The 25089-nt window shown below is 38.7% G+C and overlaps 1 protein-coding gene across 5 annotated transcripts; it reads left to right on the top strand.

The window, feature by feature from the left end:
* The first annotated feature begins 5374 nt into the window (after positions 1–5374).
* Positions 5375–21779, top strand: ppfibp2a (PPFIA binding protein 2a). Of its 5 annotated transcripts, none has more exons than XM_088413925.1 (22): positions 5375–5857; positions 7145–7231; positions 9336–9449; positions 10796–10927; positions 13518–13706; positions 14096–14188; positions 15070–15166; positions 15427–15488; positions 16093–16171; positions 16276–16397; positions 16489–16553; positions 16633–16693; positions 17491–17602; positions 18135–18249; positions 18520–18648; positions 18795–18945; positions 19377–19488; positions 19574–19662; positions 19745–19867; positions 20606–20731; positions 20826–21014; positions 21090–21779. In XM_088413925.1, exons 1-22 carry the CDS (start codon positions 5810–5812, stop codon positions 21312–21314), a joined length of 2520 nt encoding a protein of 839 aa, XP_088270051.1. In that variant the 5' UTR covers positions 5375–5809; the 3' UTR covers positions 21315–21779. The 5 variants fall into 5 exon arrangements, with proteins under 5 accessions (XP_088270051.1, XP_088270049.1, XP_088270052.1 ...); XM_088413923.1 differs by having other exon boundaries at positions 13518–13796; XM_088413926.1 differs by lacking the exon at positions 13518–13706.
* Positions 21780–25089: the final 3310 nt, after the last annotated feature.

The raw sequence follows: 25089 nt of genomic DNA, 5'->3' as shown, positions 1-25089 counted from the left end.
TGACTTACCCTTTAATAAGAGGGGAGTCAATGTAGTGTAAGGATAAATTTACATCCTATGATGAAGTCAAAGAGAAGAGAAGAGAAGTTTCAGATGTGGTCATTTGTATATGTGTGCCTCATGGAAAGTGGAGATCAAGCAGTTCCTCTAGTGGTTCACGTCCCATGGCCTCATTTCCCTTTGTGGTGTAACCATCATTTTCTAATTCTCTCAGTTGTACTCGCAAGTTTCACTGCAAAGGCAATAGTCGAGGTTTTAATGCAAGGAAAATGTTCCTTTTTTTTATGTGGTATATCACATGATTCAAAATAATGACATGGCAGTTAATATTATTCATGGTAATAGTCACTTTATATCTGTACTGGATTACAAATTGTGGGGTAATGTACAAGACAAAAAAATGTATGAACGTGTATTTTCTTCTCATTTGCTGTTTATTAACAAGTTATTGTCTTTCATTTGGTATTGCTTAGTGATTACAAAATCTTTTAAGCAATATCACATGCAAAAGATTTTAGTTGTAGCTACTAACAAACCTTTTTGAAAGTGACTCAGTTTTTGCTTCGGTCATTGACTTCCAAAGTAAAAGAAGATGTTGTAAATGTCTTGTTTTGATTAAACACAAAAGATAATCGGCTTTCTGTCATAAAGGACACCAGGAGTCATTGAATAATTACTTTGAGAGAGGACGAAATTGAATGATTTGTAGTCAAAGTTAAACATGGCAATGGCACGATTATTAAAGTTGCTTCCAATTCATTTGATATTCAATCAGAGCTTGATGAAGTAATTCACAATGCACACCACCTAATAAATAAACACATAAATAAACAAATATATACGTATTATTTTTTAATTATTGCCAAAAAGCCGAACCTTAGCTTAATCAGATCATAACAAAATCTCCCCAAAATTATAGTCAGATTTATAGCCATCCCACACGCACCATAAATGTAAGCAGCAGCTTCCTTTAGTCTCAAGCAATGATGTTAACATGACATACTTTAATCATAACACCATATTTTTCCTGTAACGTGTTTGATGTAAGTGGAAGAACAAATCCAGTAATCACATCCGACATTGGACCATCTCTGTGATTGTATTATGCAGAATTAATGGAAGGCCAGTGTTTCATGCTACAGAAATACATAATTTGTTTGATGTTTTTTTTTATGTTTTACAGGATGATGTGAGGTACAAAGGGATGCAAAGGCACCACCACTCCGTTTCATTTTTGGCAAAGTGTTTGATACTGATTTTGCATAGGTTTAGCATTGCTAATGTACTTTAATATGCTAGTTTAACTTAAGTGCTTTGTGAATACTTCTGGCATATTATCAAATGTGCATTTTCTGCACGTGCACTCTGCAAGATTATAAGTGCTGTACATTTAAGTAGGTAGTACAGTTACGCATGTAAAGCAAAATCTTTTGTGAAAGGAAACAGGATCATGTGAAGACAGGATGCTTTAGTCCCTCAGCCACATATTACACGGTTGCCTTGTGTCACTATACATGATTTCATTACTCTTGAAATATTATATAAGACCGATTTATGTTCCACAGAGCATTTGCTGCATTGTTGACATAACCACAAAAGTCATTACATGGCTTAGCTGACTCTGTTTAGTGGCTATTATGTTTCCCCTCAACTCATGTGGTCCATAAGGTCCTGAAGCTTATTATTCAAGCTCATGCTTGAATGCATGTCCATTCTTTGAATCAATTTATTTTCTTTGAACCTCTTGTTATGATCATTGTGAGTCTATGATGATAATAGTATATCTATCTATCCATCAATAATCTACCCATCCCTATAACATCTATGTCTTTAAGGGTCGTGGGAAACTGGATGTCACAGCTCACCAGTCCAGCCGCTGCATTCTCTGTCTCTCACTAATCAGTTCAACCACTTTCCAGGCAATCAGCCCTAATTAGCAGCAGCTACCACAAATTACCCTGCACTGCATAAAATCCGGTCTCTCCCTTAAGTCCTCCCTCGCCAGATTGTCTTGATGTCTTGTGCAAAACTTTACAGCAACTTAGCATATTTCTCCGAGTGCAAGTCGAGTTTTTTTCCCCCTCATTCTCAGTCATCACTTGGGTAAAAAAAAGATGGGATAATATCCCAAGTAAGATAATGAGCAAATCATCTCCGAAGACCTCCATTTCAAACAAATTGGATGGCTCCGAAGATGACTACCCATGGAAGAGTAATGGGATGTTTGCGCAAATGACAAGCAGGAAGGAGAGGATGACCATGAGTAAAATCGGAGGAGCTATATGCCTTTTAGAGCTTTTGACAATTTCATTTTCAGCTGTGTCAAAGAAAAATAAAGAATTGAAACTTCGAACTATTTTATTGTTTCAGCTTAAGCTTCAGCATTTGCATCTACGCACATGCGTACATTGCCTTGCACTTGTCTCATTTACGCCCCCCCCCCCCCCCCCTCATAACCACAACAGTATGTTATTCCACATACGATGAAGAAATGTGTCTAATAGTAATGTAATTTCATCATTTTAATAACATACACCATGTGTTATAATCGGACAGCCATGATCTATGTAACCACTGAATTCAGGTGTACACCTATAATCGTGTTTCCATAAAATTCGCCAGATTTGAAGTAATAAAGGGGGGGTCAACTTATGCATGAGGTCGTCTTGTACACAGAGAAATACGCTACTTTGCCTGCCTCCCTGTTGCTTGACCAACTTTAATCAATTCCAAAATATTTTATCACTCACAACTATGATTCAATGTCTTTGCTCAAACACAAATACAGTAACGATGAGGACAATCATAATCCAAATTTTGAACAGATTTATGACTGTGATCATGGTAGACTGTTCAGCCAGATACTGTTTACATTCAAAGTTCATTGTATGCCATTTTAAGTCAGATATAAGCATAAATCAACACGAATTGAAAGCAAACACTCAACCAAACAATTCTAAACTCAAAGGAAATCCAGGACCAACCCATTCTAAATATGACAACTGGATTGGCATTTAAATAATACAACCGATGACAATGAGTTTGGGCCACAAATGAGAGGAGTGTTTAAAGCCAAAGTGAAAAGTCAGGGTGTTATTTCCAGTGGGAAGTTAGTCAAATGGCTTGCCAGCTTTTAGAGTGAAGTTGTCTGAGGCGAAGAGCTTCCTCCAGCTCAAAGTGACCACTTAGATCCGCTAAATGAGCATCTTACTGTGCCATTTTCTCTGACAACTGATGGTCGTGGTGCTAGATGCCTGCAACAAGTTGAAGGCTGACTTAGAGCAAACGGATGACATAATTGCAGGTGAGTATCTGACACAAGACAAGTACATTGTTGTGATGTTTTTTATTCACACATTTGTTGTAACGGTCATTGGTCTAAAAGTGTATGGATTGTTTTATTTGTATGTGCCTCAGTCTAATGAGCCACAGTTAAAGCATTTATCAAGGTAATAATGCTGTTTTTAGAATATTTTAGGATTATATGTACTTTTTGTTTCCCACGTTGTTTCATGCTCAGTTATTTTGAATCCTTTACTCTCGTGTAAATGAGTGAAATAACCAAGCTATCATAAACACCTCTCAGTATGTCTAATGACAGCCACCACAAAAAAAAAAACATATTAAACCATATAAAAAAAAAAAACATATTGTTCAATTAATACTTACCTGAAAGCGAGTACTAATTCATATAATTATGTTGTCATGGCAAAACCTTTGGAACAACTTGTAGCGGTGTAACTAATATTGTGACCAGACTGTGACCATGAACATGCGCACTCCCTTTACCCTACTTTCTCAAAGAGGTGATAGATTTTTAGGATTACAAGCTGTTATCTTAAATTCTCTTGTAGCAGAGGGTCACAAGACACACTTCTAATAATAGAGGCATCAGCCAGGTCAAGACTCTAACATGCCTGATAATAGCCTATAACTGAAGATACGCAAAGGGTTGTGAAAGCAAAAGTTTCATCTTCTTTCCTGTGTGTTTGATTTAATTGAAGGATCACTGCAGCCAAAGCACTTTCTACTCAGACGTTGTTATTATAGCGGTACACAAATTAAACCTGTAATTTGAGGGTGCACGAGGATGAAGTGAACTACAGTTCAAGCCAAACCATGAGATGCCTTTTAGTTTATAGTCAGTAAAAGCTGTTGTGCAATACAGTATTGCTCCCATCAGGCAGTATCAGGAAGTGCTCTTCACACAGGCCTCAACATTAGGTACGCATACAAAATCCTCTCATGTGCAGAAACATCTGCATGTACAAAGGTAATGATTTTAGGTCTTTGTTTAATATTGTGACAACTAATCAATTATTAGTTGTATTATAGTTGATGTCATATCCTCCTGAAAGCCAGCCTTTTCATTTGTGTCCATTTTTGTGTCTATTATGGCTCAACAATATGTAACTTTGTCATGCTGTATTTTCTTCACCAAACAATTCCATTAATTAGAGTAATCAGAATGCTGTGCTTAATTTTAATTCCCTACAAACAAAATATCAATCAGGTAGCGCAGTGGCAGCCCGGTTAGCATTTTTATTTTAAAGTTATTGTGCTATACCTAATGGCATGTCCAGTGAGTATAATTCTGTACTTGTTAACTCAGCATTGATGCAGGAAAAAGGTACTCACAAGCCCCCCTAAACGCACACACACACACACACACACACACACACACATACACACTTCAGGCAAAATAAAAGAGAGGCCTAATAGTGTTCTGATGTCATTATACGGTCCGACCCTTACACTACAAAAAAAGCCCTCCTTAAAAGCTCTTGAGTTGACCAACATTTTGGGGTACTGCAGGAAGTCAATGGGTGTGATGAAGAATATGTTTGCACAGAGGCAATGCACAACTGTGTAGTGGCAAAGTGAGTATTCGCACACAACCACAAAGACATAAACATGTATCACCTTGCACAGAAGCAAATATCAATCAAAGAAAATCATGAACACCACATAAAACTACAATTTCCGTCTTTATGTCACACTCTTCTGATCATCAACATCTGGACCCGTGTGCCCTGAGGGACTTAGGTGAATGATGGCCCTAATGAAAACCAGAGTCCCTGTTGAAATACAAGCAAACCCGTTTTTCTCCCACTCTTCTTTACTTCCCTTCATCTTTATACCTGCATTTTTCTTGCCTTCATTTCCTGCATCAATTGCGGCGTCTCCAAAACCGGCCTCACTTCACAGTTGTAGCCACATAATTCTGCTTTGAACTGCTACTCTACACTCGCAAAGCCTCCTTCCTCCTCCTCTTCCTTTATGAACCCCTTGGCTCCACACCACATCTGAGGAGCATGTGCTGTGGAGAATATCCCCCCCGAGCTCTTTTAGTTTAAGACCAGGAGGTACTTTGTCCGGTGTGACAGACAGTGAAGAACTACAGGAAGGACTGGAGAAGATGAGAGCAGGAAAAGTGGCGTTATTGTGCATAAAGACGCGGCTTGTGTTGTTTTGAGAAAGCGAGAGAACAAAAAAAACTCAGAAGAGGAGGTAGCAAAGAGGTAGGAAAAGAAAAGGGACTCAAGCCAATTGGCATCATTGAAGTTATTCTGCTCGGCTCGAAAAACTGTCCAGCTTCAAAAAAACGCCAAGGGCCTCTTTCTGCTGTCAGCACCGTGGATGGTCTGCAAGACGAGCACACAAGTCCACACGTGTGAGGATTTATCGCTGGGACTCGCTTATGACACTGGATTCTGTTTTCCTTCCTGGCTCTATGCAGCAGCACGTCTACTAAATTCTTAGTCGTATCCAACATTGAGAGCCAGGGCTACTACAATGGGCCTGTAGAATGGAGTATGATATTGACTTCTACAAACACTTTGCTTGGCTTAAGAAGGTAAGACACTCTCAACGTGCATGCCATCCTTTTGTGCTACCCTTGCATGCAAACTCACTTAACACGTTTGTTGTTATGCTGTCACAGACTCAAAGAATGTGTGCGCATGTGAGTTTCAACCATTTGCTGCCACTTTAAAGTTACAAAGTCAACACAGAACCATCATGATGTCATTAGGAAGCCATTAGTCATCCGGCAGCATTCATTATGTCGCAAATTATAAAAAGATTGTAGGAGGGAGAGAAGGCGACCTTTCACGCAAACACTCATCATCATTTACATTCATTTGGATGTATAAATCTTTATAAATCGGATACTAAAATAGATTGAACAGAAATGTGACTTTTCACTCTTTTGCTCATGATGTATTGAGACTTCAGTGGGAACACCAAAGGTACAACTGATTAAAAAAAATTACAGTCTGAGACACTGCTTTGTAAATTATAGAAATTGAATCTGTTCTAGGCTGAAACTATTGTTATCATAAAGCATCTATGACATGATACCACAGATTTGTTTTACACAATGCCATCACTGACACCCCCAACTCAATTATACCCAACTACTTAACTACAAAACTATATCCTATTTGTACAACTGGAACTTGGAAATGTCCGAGTGTTGTATGGCTATTGTGGGTAAACTATACTGTATATGAGGTGACTTATTATTTTTTATGCTAAAAAGCATCATGTATTGAACCACAAAACACGTTTTACAGGAGTGTATCAGACTTCAAAATAAGGAAAGCCATACGAAAACTAGCAACTAAGATAAACACCACGCAAGCATTAGGGAATTACAAAGCCTTGACTACAAAACACTGTGCACAATATCTACTAAAATGCTGCAAGTTACAGTATAATACATGCATTTTGTTGTAATGCCTCTTGGAAAAGAATCTATTCAAGAACCAAAACTGTTGCAAACCACTTGGGATTCTTGGCAAAGGCTCGAGGCTGAACTACATAATGTTTCCACAAGTGTGGTTTTGTGAAGATTTTGGAGTAAATGTAGCTCATTGGGCTGCAATCATAAAACTCTTGCCAGTCATTGCTCTCATCCCAAAATAAACAGGAAGCCCTGAATTTCAACTAATCAGAAGGAATAAAATATATTGTACAATTTGAATGAAGGATTAGGAGGCAATGAAAAGCTCTCCAAGTTCATTTTGACTAGAAGTTACTGTAGCCCCATTTGAAGAAAACCAGAATTGACCTATTGCAACACTATTCTGTTTCAGCAACGCAGGAAGTAAGCTTAATAGTTGACCTGTATATTCCTAAGGTAAACCACCCATCATCAGACAACAGTGAGTCCTACCAGGAGCGTTTATCACGTCTGGAAGGAGACAAAGAATCTCTCATACTGAAGGTGAGAGGATTTTTTTTGTCGTTTCAATTTACCTTATGTGGCATTTAACAATTTCCTGCCGGTATTGTAATATGCAAACAACTTCTACAAATATTTGACTCAGAGCAGGTCAAAGGCTAGAGGTTGAGCTGAGTGTTATGCTGTAAATGTTGCGTAACTGCTGTGTTTTTCTTCCTGCTGCAGGAACAAAGCCCCAGTGTAGGTTTAGCGCTATTACAACACTAGGGTGTTGTGCAAAGATTGTTAGACGTAGTTTCAGGAACTGCTGAATAAGTGCATACCTTAGACAGGTTAAGGCTAGTGTGCAACCATGGTAGTGTCGATGTGTATGTGTGAGAACAGTTGCCCTATTTGTTTATTTTGTTCTCATGTCAAGAAGCCTCTGGGAAAGCAGCTCCAATTGAATGTTACAATGTGTGTTCTAGCTTGCATGATTCAAAAGAACAAAAAGTTTTATACACACAGTCCACACAATGTCAACATCTTGCAAATACATATTCCAACAATGCTCAGGTCGAAGAACTCTTGCAAGCTTGCACTAAGACACTATGTGTCATTAAATGAAATATATAGAGGTGAACATTCCAGCACAGATGAACATTGTATAGATAAAACAGAGTAATGTGAAAAATATGAGTGGATGCCATCTCGGAGTTATGGAGGTTAACTAATGAATTTGTGCTGGAAAATCTTTATGACCAACATGCAGTGGAAACACAATGTTCAAACTATTTATTGTGAGGATATTTGTTTGGACTTTGAAACTGGAAATAATGGAAATAAACTCAATATTAAATATGCATTTAAGTAATAACCAATAAATTTTTCCTGGCATTCAAGTCTAAGGTTAACAAGGAAAAGTAATACAACACTCTTAACCAATGATAAATGACTAAGTATAATGTGTGGGATTGCAGATTTGCCTTATGCCGCTTAAATGTTCTCACCTTCATGTAAAAAGAAGTTTGATCCCTGGTGTAAAGTCTTCGTTATTGCCTTTTTGAATTTGGCCCTTTCTTTGTGATGAACAAAATAGCAACACACAAAAAAAAATCTACAGTTAACATTTGCAGAATGGCCTGTCATAATCTCAGAGGTTCCTTCATAAAATGTGTTTGAATTCCAAATAAATACTGAATGTGCTTTATGATTTTTTTGAAATAAAATATTTGGTTTTAAAATCACAATTCAAAAGGGAATAGTTTGAAAAATGTTTGCGATTAAGCCATTCAGTAAATGTTGCTACAATTTGGATACATTGGTGCTTATGGTGGGGATTGGGACAAGATCTCATATTACAAAATCTACTGAGATGAAGACAAAACAGGTTTTCTCATCCCAGCACTGCACAAGGTCTATTTTCTTTTGGCTGTTTTTTGCACTTTGCTCACAAGAGAATGGACTGCTTGTTACTGCTCTGCATGACAGTAAAACATTATTTTAGATGACAGTTTCCAGCAATTTTTGCAGCATCTATCATAAATTAGCGTCTTGCTGGTAGCACCCCCGTGCTCCATATAAGTATGCGAGAGTAGGCAGTCTAATCAACGAAAATCACTCTGCACACTTAGATGCTGACAGCCTGACACCGTCGCTGTTCCTACTGATCACATTTGAACATAATAGCCTCACTCAAATGTTTGTTCTGTGTTTTGACATCACTAAAATTTATTGGGAGAGAGTGCTTGAATATCAAAATACTCCATAGCTGACAAGAGAAATGTAGGATGCTCAAATTCCTTATCACCTGTGTGTCGATCGATTGGTTTTCTATTTGAAGAAGTTATGATAAAATACTGAGAGAAAGACAAAGGCAGTTTGTTTCCTTTTATGTTTACATTTGCTAGACTATTAATTTTCCTGCAGGCTGCTCAGCAAAAATAAAACATTTTGAGAACAGGCCGATATATAGGCTTTATTTCATGTAACAATATTGCAATATTGTTTCATTTGCTCTTCTGAGACTTCTCGTCATGTGATGTTTAAGTCTTATCCCTTCACTAAAACAACATACTGGTCATCATATCTTAAGAAGGTAGACTGCTTTGTTCTCTTGCAGTGTTTCCAACTTGTTTTGTTTGCTCACACACACCTACACACACAGGTGGGTGTGTTGACAGACCAGGTGGAGGCTCAGGAAGTAAAAATCAGTGACCTGCAGAGTTCGGTAGTGGAGCATCGGCTCAAACTCAACGCCACTGAAGAGATGCTACAGCAGGTACCAACAAAGGTTTTTATATCAACGTTATTTGAGTAATAAATCAGCTTGAAAATGACCCGATCAGATCTCTAATGCAGATTCAGTCTGTCTGCTAATATATTTTGCTCCCTGGGAGGAAATTCCTTTTCAAAATTCCACTCTATGGAGCCACATATTACCTTGGAAACCAAAATATTTGGGATGCCCAGACTCATTCCAGGACAGCGTTACAGACTCTTTGGGTGGTTTCTGCTGGGCTCGACTAGTCCGTCTGGGCAGGTGATTAGAGTTGGAACAGCCACACCCCTAACCTTTAGTCTGTGCATGGTTTCTCACTCTAACAAAAGAAGAGAGAAATAGAAGGGAAAGGCAAGACTGACTAATGGCTTAAGAAGGGAGCAAAAGCAGAAAAAGGTGGTGAGATGGGCGGTACACCGGGTATGGGTTGTGCTTCTTGAGGAAGAATCTTCCACAGTTACTTGCTCTTGACTTGAACTCTACTACTTACTAAATGCCATTAAATACACCATGGAAAAGGATTTACGATGACTAAATGTGTTATGAGACTGGGAATTATTCGCTACCATGCGGGAAGCATACTTTAAAATACAAGGTAATGCATTGCATAAATATTTCTTTTATTTGAATCTTCTTCTCTTATCTTCAGTATATTATTAATTTGCCAACCTGTAATGTTAGCTAATAATACATTTTTCCGGAGCTGAGGCTCATTGGTGGTAGTCGCACTGAGCGCACTGTATGTGTGCAGTGTATCAAAGGGCAGCCAGGACCGTTTTGCTTGAGACGTGGTCATTATGAGGCTTTGGACCAGAGCCGTAAATCTCTTTCTGGTGACAAAGCTCTAATATTTTCCATATGCCCTTGAAAAAGAAGGGCGGAAATTTTCCAAAGTCAGTGTTTGTCCACGTGGGCTTGCCTCAGATGTTGTTTTCTGGGCTTTGAATGAGTTAGCACCTGCATGGAAAGAACCAAATTAGCGCTGCATGTGTATAACTCTCCAGGATGAGAATGGTCCAGTCGCTTACAACGTAAGCTTTGATTGGCAGCAGTTCAAACTGACAGGCTAATTACCTGTTAGTCACGTTATTTCTCCGAATGCTTTGCATGTTTTCGCCTCCCTCCCCCGCGTTCTCCCCACCGATCCAGGCATTATAAATAGTGGTCATGCGTTGTGTATATTTAGCCCCCCTGAAAGCAGTGGGTTTGTCCGAGGAGACTGTTATTACAGACCTTGTAGCTTGCTGTGCCTCATAACTAATGTCGCTTTTGTTAAGTGAGTGTCGCATAGCGCCGTGTACATTCTGCACATGTATCTGCAATGTGTGTCTTTTGCTGTATGACAGGAGCTCCTACATAGGACGACACTGGAGAAACAGAAGCTGAGTCTTAAGGGGGAGGTGTCCTACCTGAAGCTCAAGCTGACAGACATGGAGGAGAAACAAGGCCAGGGAGGAGAGAGGCAGCACAAAGCAGAGGTAAGGCTTTTTAAATCTTACACTACAAGATCTCATTAATGGAGATTTATTTTGTGAGGATGACAGCAATTGCAGTTTTTAATGGTTTCCAAACTTGAAGAGGTCGTTGGGTTTTGGTAACTTCTTAACTTTTTAAGTGAGACAGCGATGCTAAGAACTTTAGACCCTATTTTTATTGAGCCACGTTTTCAAGGAAGAGTGAGTTTAGCTTTAATCTCCTGGGATCCTTCTGTTTGGAGAACCTTTGGAAATGTTAGCACAAGTCTGCCAAAAATGACAAGGCAACATACGGAAACCTGTACTATACTGTGACTGAGTCAGCTGCTGATTTTATGGAGGTCCATAAACACTCAGTGGACAGATGGGAAATAATGTTCCCAAAATTTTTGGCATGGGTTAATCCTTAGCTGAAAGAATACAAGGATTCAAGAATCTTAATTTTTGTTCTCATTTCTGATTGAATTGTGCATTTGCCTAAGACTGTTGTGTAAGATTACCAGTAGTGAAACTGAGAAGAATTACAATTAGAGCCAGGCAGAATGCTGTAAGGTTCCTGTCAAAACATGGCCAGTCAAAGAGCCTTTGTGTCCTCAGGTGAAAAGAGTTCAGGCATAGTAGAGCTGGCATGTTGGATGGAGAAACACATGTGAGGCTTCACAGCCCAGAGGATTTTGTTCCTGGAGGTTGGCAAAAGATTCACAAAGTCATTATGAGGAGAGGAAGCGTGAACGGGAGGACGGAGTACAATTTGTACAAATGCAAGTGAACAAAAGTATGTTTGACATTGAAGCTGAAAAAAAGTATGGTTGATAATGAAAGCAGAGGACCCTTCTTTTTGTCAATGCACTTTCACCATGTGCTCGTTTCCTTGCAACATATGGTTGGAATCAAAAAGAGGCAAAAAAAAAAAAAAACACTCTCTTTGAACGATTACAAGGTCCATGCTTTTTACTATACAAACACACGCAACATGTTGAACGCCCCCTACCCCACTTTTAAACCAGTAAGCTCAGTTAAATTTAGCCATGGAGTGGCTCCATATCATCTGTCATATGGTCTACACTGGCCCGTGTGAGACTTCCTCTGTCGACAGTATCAACATAACTTGGGTGTTGTATACAACTGCTCTGATGGAACATTGGTGCCTATTCCTTTGAAAACTTGCAGAAAGTATTCAGCTTTGTTTTATTTACTTGTGCATTCTATTTGTAATGGAACCTCTAATGCTGGTTTCCTGGTCAATTACAGGTAATTAATTTGGCCAACATTTTGGGAAAAACACAGTTTTAAGTAAACAATAACGCTGAGCCAAACTGCTAATGATGAATGTTGTCATGTAATAATTGAGCTCAGTGAAAAATTAAAGCAGCTACAAGCATACTTTGAGTTGTCATTGGCTTTTGGGGCTTTTTTGTTTTGCTCTTTGGTTAACATGCAAAAACAGGAGCGCGAATGCCATTGAAGGAAATGTGGAAAAATATGATGACACCAGAATGGAATGTTTGGTGACAAGCAAGTGTATTTTTCTATACTGTTAATAGTAAAATGCTAGGTAAAACATTGACTGGTTAAACTAGACATTAACTAGAGCCGTGCAATGCTTGAGATTTTGATTTCACTCGATACTAGGTAAATACAGGTGCCAGTATCATTACCAAGTACTTTTTGGTTCAGAATACAGTCTGTTATTTTTAAAAAAATGGTCTGATTATTTTTTTTTCCTCAAATGATGCTTTCTAACGATACCATCATATTATTAAAGCTCTACAATTTTGATGGCTGAATAAATAAATAAATAAATAAATAAATGAATGAATGAATAAATAAATTAATTAATAAATAAAATGAAATAAAGGAATTTGGAGAGGTAGACATGGAGAATTGAATCAAAGGACTACACTCGGGTAAATCTGAAACTGGAATTAACATATGTACCGGTATGTAAAAATCAATAAACTGTGCTCCAAAGTAATACGAAAAAATTTTAAAAACAAAAATCTTTCTAGCTATATCATGGTTGGTCAACAAGTGCATTTGTGCCCTAAAAGGGATTGCTAGAGACCCATGAAAAAAAAAAAAAAGACTCATATTAACTGTTTCATTAATCGATCTGCACAGCCCTACATTTAATCCATTTTCTTTACCACTTTTCCTCATTAGGTTCACAAGTAACTTTGAGTCACAGTTGACTTTGGACAAAATGCAGTAGTACATAGTATTACACAACATTACACCAGTACATTACTACATTCTAGAATGGTTGCCTGGCAATCGACAAGCATGCATCGACAAACAACCATTCGCATGCATTAAATAAAAACACTAGGAGACAAAAAATTACTCCAGATCATCAAAACTGTCAGGTAGAGTTTAAAACGGAACCATGTGCTCATTCCTAAATGCTTGCAATTTTTTTTTTTTATTGCAAGTTTTGCACTGGTTGTTTTTCATGCTAGTGAACGTCTGACCGTCTCCTTTGAAACAATGTCTCATTCAAACAGGTCTAAACATAAATAAATGCGTCTCGAGTGCACTTTCCCCCCTCTAAAACCTTCTTCAATTTTTCTCTCCCCCACACTGCATCCGGCAGAGCGTTGTGAATTTCATTAGTGAGCTGCAGGAGCAGATGTGTAGGTTTCAGAAGGAGATCAATAGCAAGATCCAGGAGAAAAAAGCCTCAGAGAGCCCTGCTGACAGCAGCTCACCGGCACCGTGCCCCGCCACATCCGCGTCCCCTGAGGACTTGCACGCCGACCCCTCGTGCAACACGGCTGCAGAGGTGAAGCCCAAACTAGAAGAGGAGGCTGCAGACGGGGTTGATGAGAGTAGCTCAGATGCAGAGCAGCTGCAGCACAACAGAGGAGAAAGCGTACGCACTGGATGATGCATGACTTGTGACGTTGTGCGCCGCATGCATTGTCTCACTTTGACATGTGTTTATTGCTGATTTTAAACTGAACGGGTCATATGCTCACCAGCAGCAGAGCTCTACCTATGTGAGCATGAAGAAATTCAATGGTCCTCACTAATAAATGCGTGGAGATATTCTAACTGCAAACAAGTTGATCTCAATTTATACAAATACCAGATTATTGATGTTAGAGTTGAGTGGGCAAAAAGCTGTGCCGGATAGTAGCTCTTGAATGAATGTGCATGCATTTGTTGCAGGGTTTGGTGCGGGAGCTGAAGATTCTAAAAGACAAAGTGCAACACTTGGAAGACGAGAAGTTGGAATACGAGAAAAGACTCAAAGCAAGCAAGGTAAAACTTTTTATAGGAGACCTTACACAAGTGATTCTCAACTCGTTTGTCAGGACTAATAAATGGACAGCAGATTCATTATGGGTGGGTCAATGATAGATAGTAAAACAGTCCTTGTTGTCCTTGGTTTATGTGGGTCTTTGTTTTTCATTTGACAGGCTCATAATCAAGATTTGTTTTATACATATGCTATGTTTACTGACACTGATTATATCAGTGGTCCACTATACTTTCCAACACAAACAAAAATGAACTGGGGCTTTCCTTTTACTTAGAAAATAACTTTGTCTTAACAGGCATGTGTTAGGAACGTAACAGGACATGTATTCATACATGGAAGATAGAACTGGCCTGAAAAGAAGAAACGTGTTCGAACATAATTTTTCGCCATGCACAATAGAGCAGTGATGTTTACACATTTTTTTAAAAGCCATTTTTGAAAAATACATTTCCTTCTCAACATTTAGTAACAACATAGCAACACTAGGAACAAGTGGGTCCTAGAGAGAAAATAGTTGAGAATCACTTTTACAGACTGTACAGTATTGTATCATTGTCCACTTTTCATTGCTAATGTCCCCTCAAATTTCTTCAATGCTATCCATCCAATCATAAGTGCCAGGCACTCTCATTTTATGAGCACAAAGCTAATTAAGTTTTTTTAAAAACTATATTAAATATGGTGTGAAAAGAAAAAAGAAAAATATGTAATATCTACTGGTAATGTGCACCATTTACACTGTATTTAGTACACTTTCGTTGTTTAAAGTTCTGAAAGACATATTGTGTGAGACATACATAAGTGGGCATATACCGAAGAGCAGAAGCTCTGATCTTCTAGAATACGCTTGAGAATCTAAACTGTTGAAATGTACTGACAGGTGGAGATCAACAGCCTTCAGCAGCTTCTCCTGAATAAGAACTCAGAGATTGAGAGCTTGCACACTCAGCTTCTGGCCACTGAGAGCCCCGAGAGAGGTGAGTGGAATGTCCTGCCAACCAACACTGCTATTGTCCCTGAATGACTGAGTAAATAAGAAGCTATTTCTATTTAATATCCTAAGTCTTTGGAATCACTTTTACTGTAAATCTAGACAAGATATTCATATTAAACCACCATTTAAACTCATTAGTAGAGTATTAAACAAAACTCACTTTGGCTACATCAACAATGATGCGTGGAGTTCTATAAATGTGTTCAAATGCTGATGTAAACTGTATTTTTCTTTTTATCATAGACCAGGAGCTGCAAAGACTTAAAAGTGACATTAAATCTTTGGAAGCTGCTCATGATGAAAAGGTAAATCTCTCATCTCTATCCAATTATTTTACCTATAAATTCAACAGAATATGAGAAGCTTGCCCACACACAAGTATGAATGAGACATCACCAGCAGGAAGCATGGAGCTAGCTTTCTTAATGTTGTCATTGCGCACAAGCACCACCCTCCATTCAATTATAGTACAACATTGCTTTTGTATTCTCCCTCATTGGGAATCTTGGACTTTAAAGACTTGCAGGCGTGGGTGTACATGTGGTAGCGCTGGTGAACACACACGTACACACCCCAAGGCGAACCATTTCGGGCAAAGCCACACTTAAGTAGGCCCCAACCTGCCAAGCCTAATTTGGGGGAGAGTGCAGTAAGAGAGCCAAGCTCGGGCACCACTTCAAAAAAGACACAGTCGCTGCAGCTGGTCACCACAACTGAATTTTCAAGTCCGCCCCATGGCAATCCCCTCCCCAGATGCTCTTTTCATGTAGACCATATGGTGAAAAAGACATTGGTGTGGCCTAGTGGTCAGGAGCAGCAGGAAACAGCCTCTATGTGTTCCTTAAACCTAGATAAAAATCTTAATGGAATTTATTGACCTTGAACGCGCTCTCATTTCTATTTCTGGAGGACCGGCGCATCGAAGAGCTCACTCTGCTTTTAAACCAGTGCAAACAATTCAGAGATCTATCACACAACACAAGGCAAGGTAATCAAACATTGCTCTCTTGCATATGTCCTTCGGCGTCTCCCATTTTTGTATTGGAGATAAGGAAACGGCATCAAAAAAGTTTCCCCTCTTTGTCGCGGTAGCTCCACCTGCTGGCCGTTCGCTGTCCAATGGGAGATCACATTCCAGTAGCAGTGAGGAAGAGGAACAAGTGAAGAAGAATGCTGATTCGTCAAGTGCCAAGTCTGAGGATCTGAAATCTGATGTGAGTAAAAAACTAACTGATTCATTGATTGTTTTTCTTGTAAGAAAATGTAGGATGTCTATGTTTTTTTTTCTTTTTTTAAATGATTCAGGTTTCTACAAACAGTGCCTCCTCTCACCAGACATCAATTTTGTCCCAGAAGGACAGTGATTGCAGGTATTTCAAGTCATATCACCCAAATAAAAAACCTTGCATACTTTGTTTGCAGCCAATAACTTCATGGATGTATTTTCAGGCCAGAGACCCAGACATCATCTAGTAGCATGACTGACTTAACACCTGGCCAGACACAAAAGGTATTTTTGGTTTTATACCTTTCATACACAAACACAAGCTTAGGACACAATCACTCAAGTGTTAATCAGGTAGGATCAATGGTCTACAACATGGACGGGCTGAGAAAAATTCTAGAATGGGAATCAATTCTATAACAGTTGCAAAAGTCTGATACGTGAACTCCTACACTCGCAATAAACTGGCCTAAATCACTCATATTGTAAAGGCCATTCAGGAAGCTGATTGATGACCTTTTCTGGTCCAGCATGACAAATTCTGCTGCTAAATATATCGTACTGCAAACACAATGTATCCAACTGGACTGGTTATTATTTGATTCCAAAGTGATGGTTTGGTCTATCTGTTTCTTGGATTAGTACCAGACTCTCCCACACAGTCCTGCTGTTTCAATCCAGGGAAAGACTATGACATCACCGGATAATCAGAACTGTGAGCAAGAAGACCCTCAGTGGATTTTGACTTCACAAAACTTCCCACAGATGCATTCCCAACATCATGTTGAAAGTCTTTTTAAAAGAGTGTAAGCTGCGTGGTAATAGCTGTATATAATAGCTGTGTGGTCATTTAGACTTCCTGTATCAGCTTTCAATACACTTTCATACAACGATTTTCGATAGCTCGATTATGGTCCGAGTCCTGCCGCAGGTAGCAAAAAAAAAAAGGCTGTTCTAAAAATGTTTATATCCTCCTATATACAGTATATGCAATAATTTAATGATTATGACCTTATAACATGTGCACAGATCACAAATGCATAAATTAATCAACTATTTGTGTTTGTGGGATCATCAAACAGAGAGAAACCAGGAGTCCAGTCCTGCCTGTTCGTTCATCGCCTACAGAGAGCAGCACTGAGCTCCAAATTGAACGCTCTCCAGATGACAGTGAAGACGGTGACTCCAGCCAAAGTAAATACACAGATATTACCAATATTATATTACCAGACGGAACTTATATTCGTAGCAAGCCGCTCCCCTCTAACCAGAGGGACTACTACACTCACGATAATAAGTAATTGCAGGGATTTCAGATTGGGATGGTTGTTTTCTTTTTCCTCCAAACCAAACACACCCTTTCCTCATCTCTGATGACCGCACACAACTGAGCTCCACCCACCACTGACCATTTTAACTCCCCCGGAATGATATTGCTGACTACAGAAATAAAACACACGCTTTAGCTCGACCCCCCCAACACATGCAGATGTGCCCACATACATAGTTTGAGGTTAAGCAATGATTTGTCATAATTCCAACCATCACACCAACACTGCTAATAACTTTTAAGTTAATTTTATTAGCTTTTTAAATATAGAATATATAGTAGTACAAACCAGAAGACGGTATTAGCACTCAAATGGCATTGGACAGTATTGCAGCAGGTCATTTTCAGCGCATTAACCAGAAGAACTCTTGTGGATATGTTTGGCACTTTTTTCAGCAAAGTTGGAGAAACAGAACCACTGCTCTGGAACAAACAGCCCACCAGGCCGGAGAAACGTGGGCTCACCAGAATATATGAAGACAAATCGGAGTCTCAAGAGACTTTGGGGAAAGTGGGTGTGAGAAATGAATTGCATGGGAAATAATAAATGATGCATCTCTTTGATATTATGTGAGCCTGTCCTTGCCTAGAAATAGCTTTTTTCAGCATCTATTAAACTCACTGGGTAATGAGGCAGTGGTTGCACAATTAACACCAAGTAGTATTTTCCTTATGTTCCTTTGGCATTGTAATTTCATTTATTTAATAAATCACTCAACTCAGGGTATATAAGCAGCTCATATCACTCTAACTTAGTACTTTTTCACTTTCCTCTATCAAGACTACGAAGAACAAATTCTGGAGGAGGCAATGCAGGCGATCAAGATACTGGTCCTTTTAGAAGAGGTGGATTCCGTGCAACAGCAGGACCCAGACTGACCCGTACCCCAGAATCTCCTGACTCTTTACGGTAAGACACCACAACATAGATGTGCTAAAACACCCATACGGTGTTAATTGGGCTAATTCCAAACATTGTATTGTTTTTTAAATGAAGTACTGCACAGTATGTTATTTAAAATTCTAACTAATGTGCCCACCTTTTTTTCCTGCCAGTGACATGAATCTCCCATTTAGCCAGTGGACCAAGGAGCAGGTGTGTGGCTGGTTGGAGGACTATGGTCTGGGCCACTATGTCAACCTCACAAGGCAGTGGGTAGAATGTGGCCAAACACTACTTTCTGCCACGCCTCAGGATCTTGAAAAGGTTCGGGAACACTAAACCTAAGACGAATCCAACAACTGTGTCAGTGTCAATGGGAATCAGTAGAAAATTTAAAAAAAATGACACCAACTACGAGAAGTATCTTGAGATAGTTTCAAACAAAATCAACAGTGTTCTTGGTTGGACTGATTATACCTTTTAAAACAACTACATTGCGGGTTTTTCGCTTCCTGAAATTATTAATGTTCATGCCGCGACAGAAAAATACATTTAAAGAAAGATACCAAACCTTTGGGAAAATTTGCTGTGCAAAATTGTTGGATTAAACAATGTATGCACAGTTGTGGCTGGCTGTACTTTTGAGGACTATGATTATTGCCATCATTGGTAGTCAAAGTTTTTCTGGATCAAAAACATCAATTTGAATGCATACGTGTAAAAATACTGAACTCAAGTGTACTTTGTAACCTCAGGAAATGGGTATGAAGCACCCTCTGCACAGGAAAAAGCTACAGTTGGCATTGAAGGCTTTCACCACTAAAACGGTAGAAAAGTCATCGGAGCTGGATCACATCTGGGTCACCCGTAAGTGTCTCGCTCTTGTCTAAATTAGCTCAAGCCGAACAGGTGACGTGTAGATAACTTTATATGACACAACTGACTCTCATAGGATGGCTGGATGACATTGGTTTACCGCAATATAAAGACCAATTCCACGAAGCCCGTGTAGACGGCCGCATGATACAATACCTCACAGTGGTAAGTCATGATAACCTACAATTCCAAACTCGCGTATTTACTGTAAGAGCTGAAGCAAGCACTGCCTTTTCAATTTCCCTAGAACGACCTCTTGAGCCTAAAGGTGACCAGTCAACTTCATCATCTCAGTATTAAATGTGCCATTCATGTCCTCCATGCTAACAAGTTCAACCCTCACTGTCTCAGACGAAGGCCCGGGGAAGAGGTAAGCACGTTCATAATAATAATAATAATAATAATAATAATAATAATAATAATAATAATAATAATAATAATAATAATAATTATTATTATTATTATTATTATTATTATATACATTTAATCTAAAATAGTTCAAGTCATAGATAACCGTGTAAAGGCTCAACTATCTGCATATCATTTGTTTTATTCCATCTCTCTCAGACTTTATAACATCATATGTCCACAAGATGGTGACAAATACTTTTCTACAACTGCTACATTGCAGTCATACTGTGCATTTGCATTGACAAGAGGCAAGAGCATTGTGTTACTTATTCAGTAAAAAAAAAAAAAAAGCTTGAGTTGTACTGTATCTTTTTTTTTTATCTTCCAAAGACATTTAGAACAATTCTATGCTTCCATATTTGTGGGAATTACTGGGACACGTTGTTGTCAATTCCCAGTGTACAAAAAGCAAGGTCAACAAAGCATGCTGGAATGAAGTTTTGCACACAGGTACCATAAAACCGGCCTTGACTACTCAAACACTTATGGGATGAAATACAACAGAAATTCTGACGTTGATTCTTAAAGGATCATCTTATTGAAAGTATTCCCGAAGAAGTGAAAAGAGATAAAAATATAGTTTCCTCAAATTTTCTTAAATTTTAATCACCAGGAGCCCTTTCATTTTGCTTTTATAGCACGATGAAAAATGAGTGTGTATTAAACTCTTGAGTATCTGTTTTTAATTGTATTTCAGAAACAGCCTTCCCCCTCTGAGGTAGTACAGTGGTCCAACCACCGAGTGATGGAGTGGCTTCGAGCAGTTGATCTTGCAGAGTACGCACCAAATCTTCGAGGCAGTGGTGTCCATGGTGGACTAATTGTGAGTAATTCCCATTTTGTCTAAAGCTTACAACATGGGCATGCAGGCCCTGACCTTGTGCAGAAACCACAATTGTCAATATGCTTCCGTGTAGATCCTTGAGCCTCGCTTTAGCGCAGAGACCTTGGCGCTGCTCCTAAATATTCCCCCGCAGAAAACATTGCTGCGTCGTCACCTGGCCACAGCTTTCTCAGCCTTGGTGGGCACTCAGGCTACACAGGAGAAAAGAGAGTATGGCAATGCCACAGGTCATGTGCCCCTTACGACCACATCCAAAGTAAAGGTAATCCAGACAATACGGTCACATACTGTGCATTGATCAAATATACCTAAACTGTGTTTGGTGTGTTTGTTACAGCCAAAGAAACTCGGTTTCACACAGTTCAGTCATCTAAGGAAGAGGAAACCCGATGAATCTGCAGACTACATCTGTCCCGTAGAGGGCGGATTACTGACTGTGAACGGGATTTCAAGGACGCCCTCCACAGCCCTCAGGAGTATCAGCTCCAACTTAGACGGACAGCTCAAGAAGCATGAGCACGTCGAGGGAAAGTTATGGCGGACTAACACAAACAACTGCTAAAAAATTAAAGTGGTCAGCTTTTCAAGCAATTCAAATAATGTGCATTGCCGGACAATATAATGCACATCATGTTTTTATTAATCACATCATGCTTGAACATACTGTATTTTCTATAAAATCGTGTTACGTGTACGCTGCTTTCAGCATTCCTTTTAAAGATGTTCCAAATATTCCATATGCTTTAAGCCCTTTTTGAAGGTGTGTATGTGTTGGATGTACGATTTATTGTTAATTATGATGCTTAATTCAAATTCAACAGCTGGACTCACTGAGCACTTTTGCATAGGACATTTATGCATGCTAAATTCAAATACGCAAGAGTGTTTGCTTAAAAGTTCTTATCATGAAAAATGTCAACGGTCTTGCCAAAAGACTTTTAAGAAGAAAAAAAAATACAGAGCAACAAATTTTTGTAGCGACATTTTCATCCATGTATTATTGTAAATAATAAATTATTGCACCGTCTTTTATTGGTTCCAAGTAGTGATTATTATGACTCTTACTGATTATTGTTTACAGATTGCTCACCGCTAAGGTCAGTACTGCAATTGATTAATGTATTGGCAGAATGTTTTTATTTCCGCAAAATCCATCTGAAACCATATATATGGAGAAATCATTGGATATTAAAGGGATACCTGTAAAGAAGAGCTTCTCATAAGGTGGGGCGGGCACCCCTAGGGGGGCGTGGAAGACCCCAGGGAAAAGGCTTTGTTTCTGTCATGTGAAGTTTCATTGCAAAAAACATAAGAAATGTAATCATTTTTTAAAAAAAATAATTGACAGTTGTTGAACGTTGATTTATATAGATTTTGTTTTTTTTGGTTAATGTTTTTTTTTGGCGAGACGTTTTTGGTTAAAGCAAATATGTTGTACATACTTGCTTGGATCAAAAAAAACCCTGATGGCTTGCAGTTATTGTAAAAAAGGACCTTGCTTACCACAGAAGCAAGTCAAATTTAACATACCACATAAATGCAAAGCACCCAACTGCTAGCACACAGCTAGCAATAACGTAGGTAATGTAGTGAGCCATAGCCAATCTATGCTCAACAATATCCCGGATTTGAGCAAGTGTGCTGCAGACAGGATGATGTTTTATTGAATGTTATTTTGTAATTATTTGGAAACAACAAAATAACCTTTGGTCATAACTAAGTTTGCAGCCATTTATAACAAATTTAAAATGGCGGCAGCCATATATATATATATATATATATATATATATATATATATATATATATATATATATATATATATATATATATATATATATATATATATATATATATATATTAGTACTAGGAGACGTTGTAGTCATAAATCATCACATCAGAATTGTAGCAGGTTTGCTGACATTTTTTGCCTTGGAGTCCTTGTCTGTCATAGTCAAAGACAGCTATGTTGCCTCCAGGGTACAGTCTGAGCATTTTCTTTCCTCCTTATGTGTGTTTGTAAATTCACCAAGTGACATTTGATGTTGCACAAACACACTGACACTGCCGTGTTTGTTTTGTCTCAGTTATGGATGAAAAATACGATATTATCAATATTGTGAATAGAACTCATAGAGACTCATAGAGACTTAGAGCCAAAAGTGGGACTCAAAATCAAGATTCACCGAATAGCTATTCTTTTACAACAGTTATTTCAAATTTTGGTACTTGACATCTAAAATATTTGGCACCTACTATTTTAGACCACTTTATTTCATTACTTAGTAGCATTATGTCAAAGGTTTCTGCCTCTGAAGCTCTCTGCATTTTGATTTTAGTCACTGCAATGTTTAATGTCTTCATACGTTTGTGAATGGCCAAGAGAAAACTTTAGTACATTTACTCCATAAAAAGAGGGTGTTTAAAAACTTCAACCAGCAGATGTCAGTGCTGACTGTGAATTTGTCTTCAGTCATAAAGCCAAGGCGCGAACAGGACTGTATAAATGCCACATGATGTTTTCATTTAAATTAATTATGCTGTCACTCATTGAACAGTTCATATATCTATACGGTTAAGCCAATTTTTTTTTTTTTTTACTATGAAAAAAAGGGGTACATTGTGTTATCATGAGAGGATGTTTGATGATTCATTCCATTTTTCTTCATGAGGCTCCAGTATTAGACGAAGTTGCACAAACGGTATCCTTCTATTTATATCCTTATAAATGTATATTGCTAATGTGTCATATTATTGCTGCAGCTACTCCTTTGTGCTTTTATTTGTACCCATGTACTCTATATACGTGTTGAGAGATGCTGGCATTGTTTATAATAGTGAACTGTGGCTAATTTCACTAATGTGACTCAGCCCCCACCATCTGACAGCTTAACAGCTATTATTTGTGTCACCCTCTCTCATAACACTTAGGCAGTAAATTGCGGCACGCACAAGACAACGCTATGATCGACATTTTACCTTGCAGTATGATATCTATTGTCTTAATTAAGTGAAAGCGATTGTGGCATTTATTGTTTTCTAAGGCACTTGCTAATGGCAGTGTGAGGGGGGAAAAGTGGCAAGTAAATCATCACGGTTTACAATACATAAATATTTTGCAAAGCATTTGCTAATGATTACACATTAGCCTCCGCTGTGACTGTCAATCTATGGGAATAAATCACAAATAAAATCCCTGTCATGTTCGAGCCAACCCTTTATTTATGCTCGCTGTATCACTTTTGTGTTAAGTTAAAAAGAAGGTGGGAATAAACAGTAATACCAAAGCTTCAGTTATGAATTTGATGAACCTTTCAGTCAGGCCCAGGAGCATGATGTATGGAGTTACTCAGATGTCTTAAGTGGAGCCTAATCATCCTTTTCTATGATGTCATCGCTTGTACTTGTCATTAACTTGCCACCAGCTTGCCACTTTGCGGAACATATTCCTTGGAAGGGCGGTGCATGTGTTGCATACTCCCCATCCAGACACTAAAGCTGGATCTCTCCCTCAGCACACCAGTTTGTTCTGACAGGCCCGCCACAATGATGACGGCCATCACCCTGATGAGTCCTAGCAGCGTGCGAGCCGACCCTGACGCGCTGTCAAAAGGAGCAGCCCGATGTCAGCGTGGGCCTTTTTCTGCCCTGTTGAACCTCAGGCTGGCCACCCTCGAAGTTCTAATGCATACGGATCACATGTTATTCTGTATTAGATAATCGATAATTAATGGCCTGTAATGTGATTGAAATTAATGATTTTAGCCTCAAGCCATGTCCCTGCAGTCTATGTATGTTGAGAAATGAGGGTTATTCACACATTTGAGGGGTGCCACAACCTCACAAATATTTAGGATTGGGGCACTTTTGTTTACCTATCGGACAATAACATGAAACACTTGTTACAGAATTAAGTCAGTCTTTTCTCTAAGACCCCCTTACGGTCATGTTTCAATTCAATATTTTTACTTTCATAATTTTATTACAATAGCACTGTATTATATACTATTTTGACATTTTCTCACAATAACATATTTATTAGGGTCACTTAGAACCATAGTAATCGTTTAAGTCTACTCCAGATGACACTGAAAACCTACCCAAAATGGTAGATCAGTAGAAGCATTTGGGGCTGAAAAAACATGTCTCAACCATCCACATGGTTGTTACAGCTGCCAAAACTATCGTAAAAGTGCTGAAACACAAAACAGTTTAGATGTCAAATGAAAGGAAGCTATTTGGTTTCCTGGGGGCATCATCACAGATGATCAAGACTGACATGCATCACCAGAGGCTTTCATGTCCAATGAGAGCACCTGTCCGACTCGGTGAAAGTGGAC

This window comes from Hippichthys cyanospilos, chromosome 4, assembly GCF_059441005.1.
Source record: "Hippichthys cyanospilos isolate Australia breed blue-spotted pipefish chromosome 4, RoL_Hcya_1.0, whole genome shotgun sequence".
Lineage (NCBI taxonomy): Eukaryota > Metazoa > Chordata > Actinopteri > Syngnathiformes > Syngnathidae > Hippichthys > Hippichthys cyanospilos.
This window is presented reverse-complemented; position numbering and strand designations above follow the sequence as displayed.

Coding starts and splice junctions, on each gene's coding strand:
- ppfibp2a (XM_088413923.1), top strand. CDS start 5,810: ATGGAGTATGATATTGACTTCTACAAACACTTTGCTTGGCTTAAGAAG. Junction 5,858..7,144: donor ACTTTGCTTGGCTTAAGAAG/GTAAGACACTCT, acceptor TATATTCCTAAG/GTAAACCACCCATCATCAGA. Junction 16,694..17,490: donor CACCTGGCCAGACACAAAAG/GTATTTTTGGTT, acceptor ATCATCAAACAG/AGAGAAACCAGGAGTCCAGT.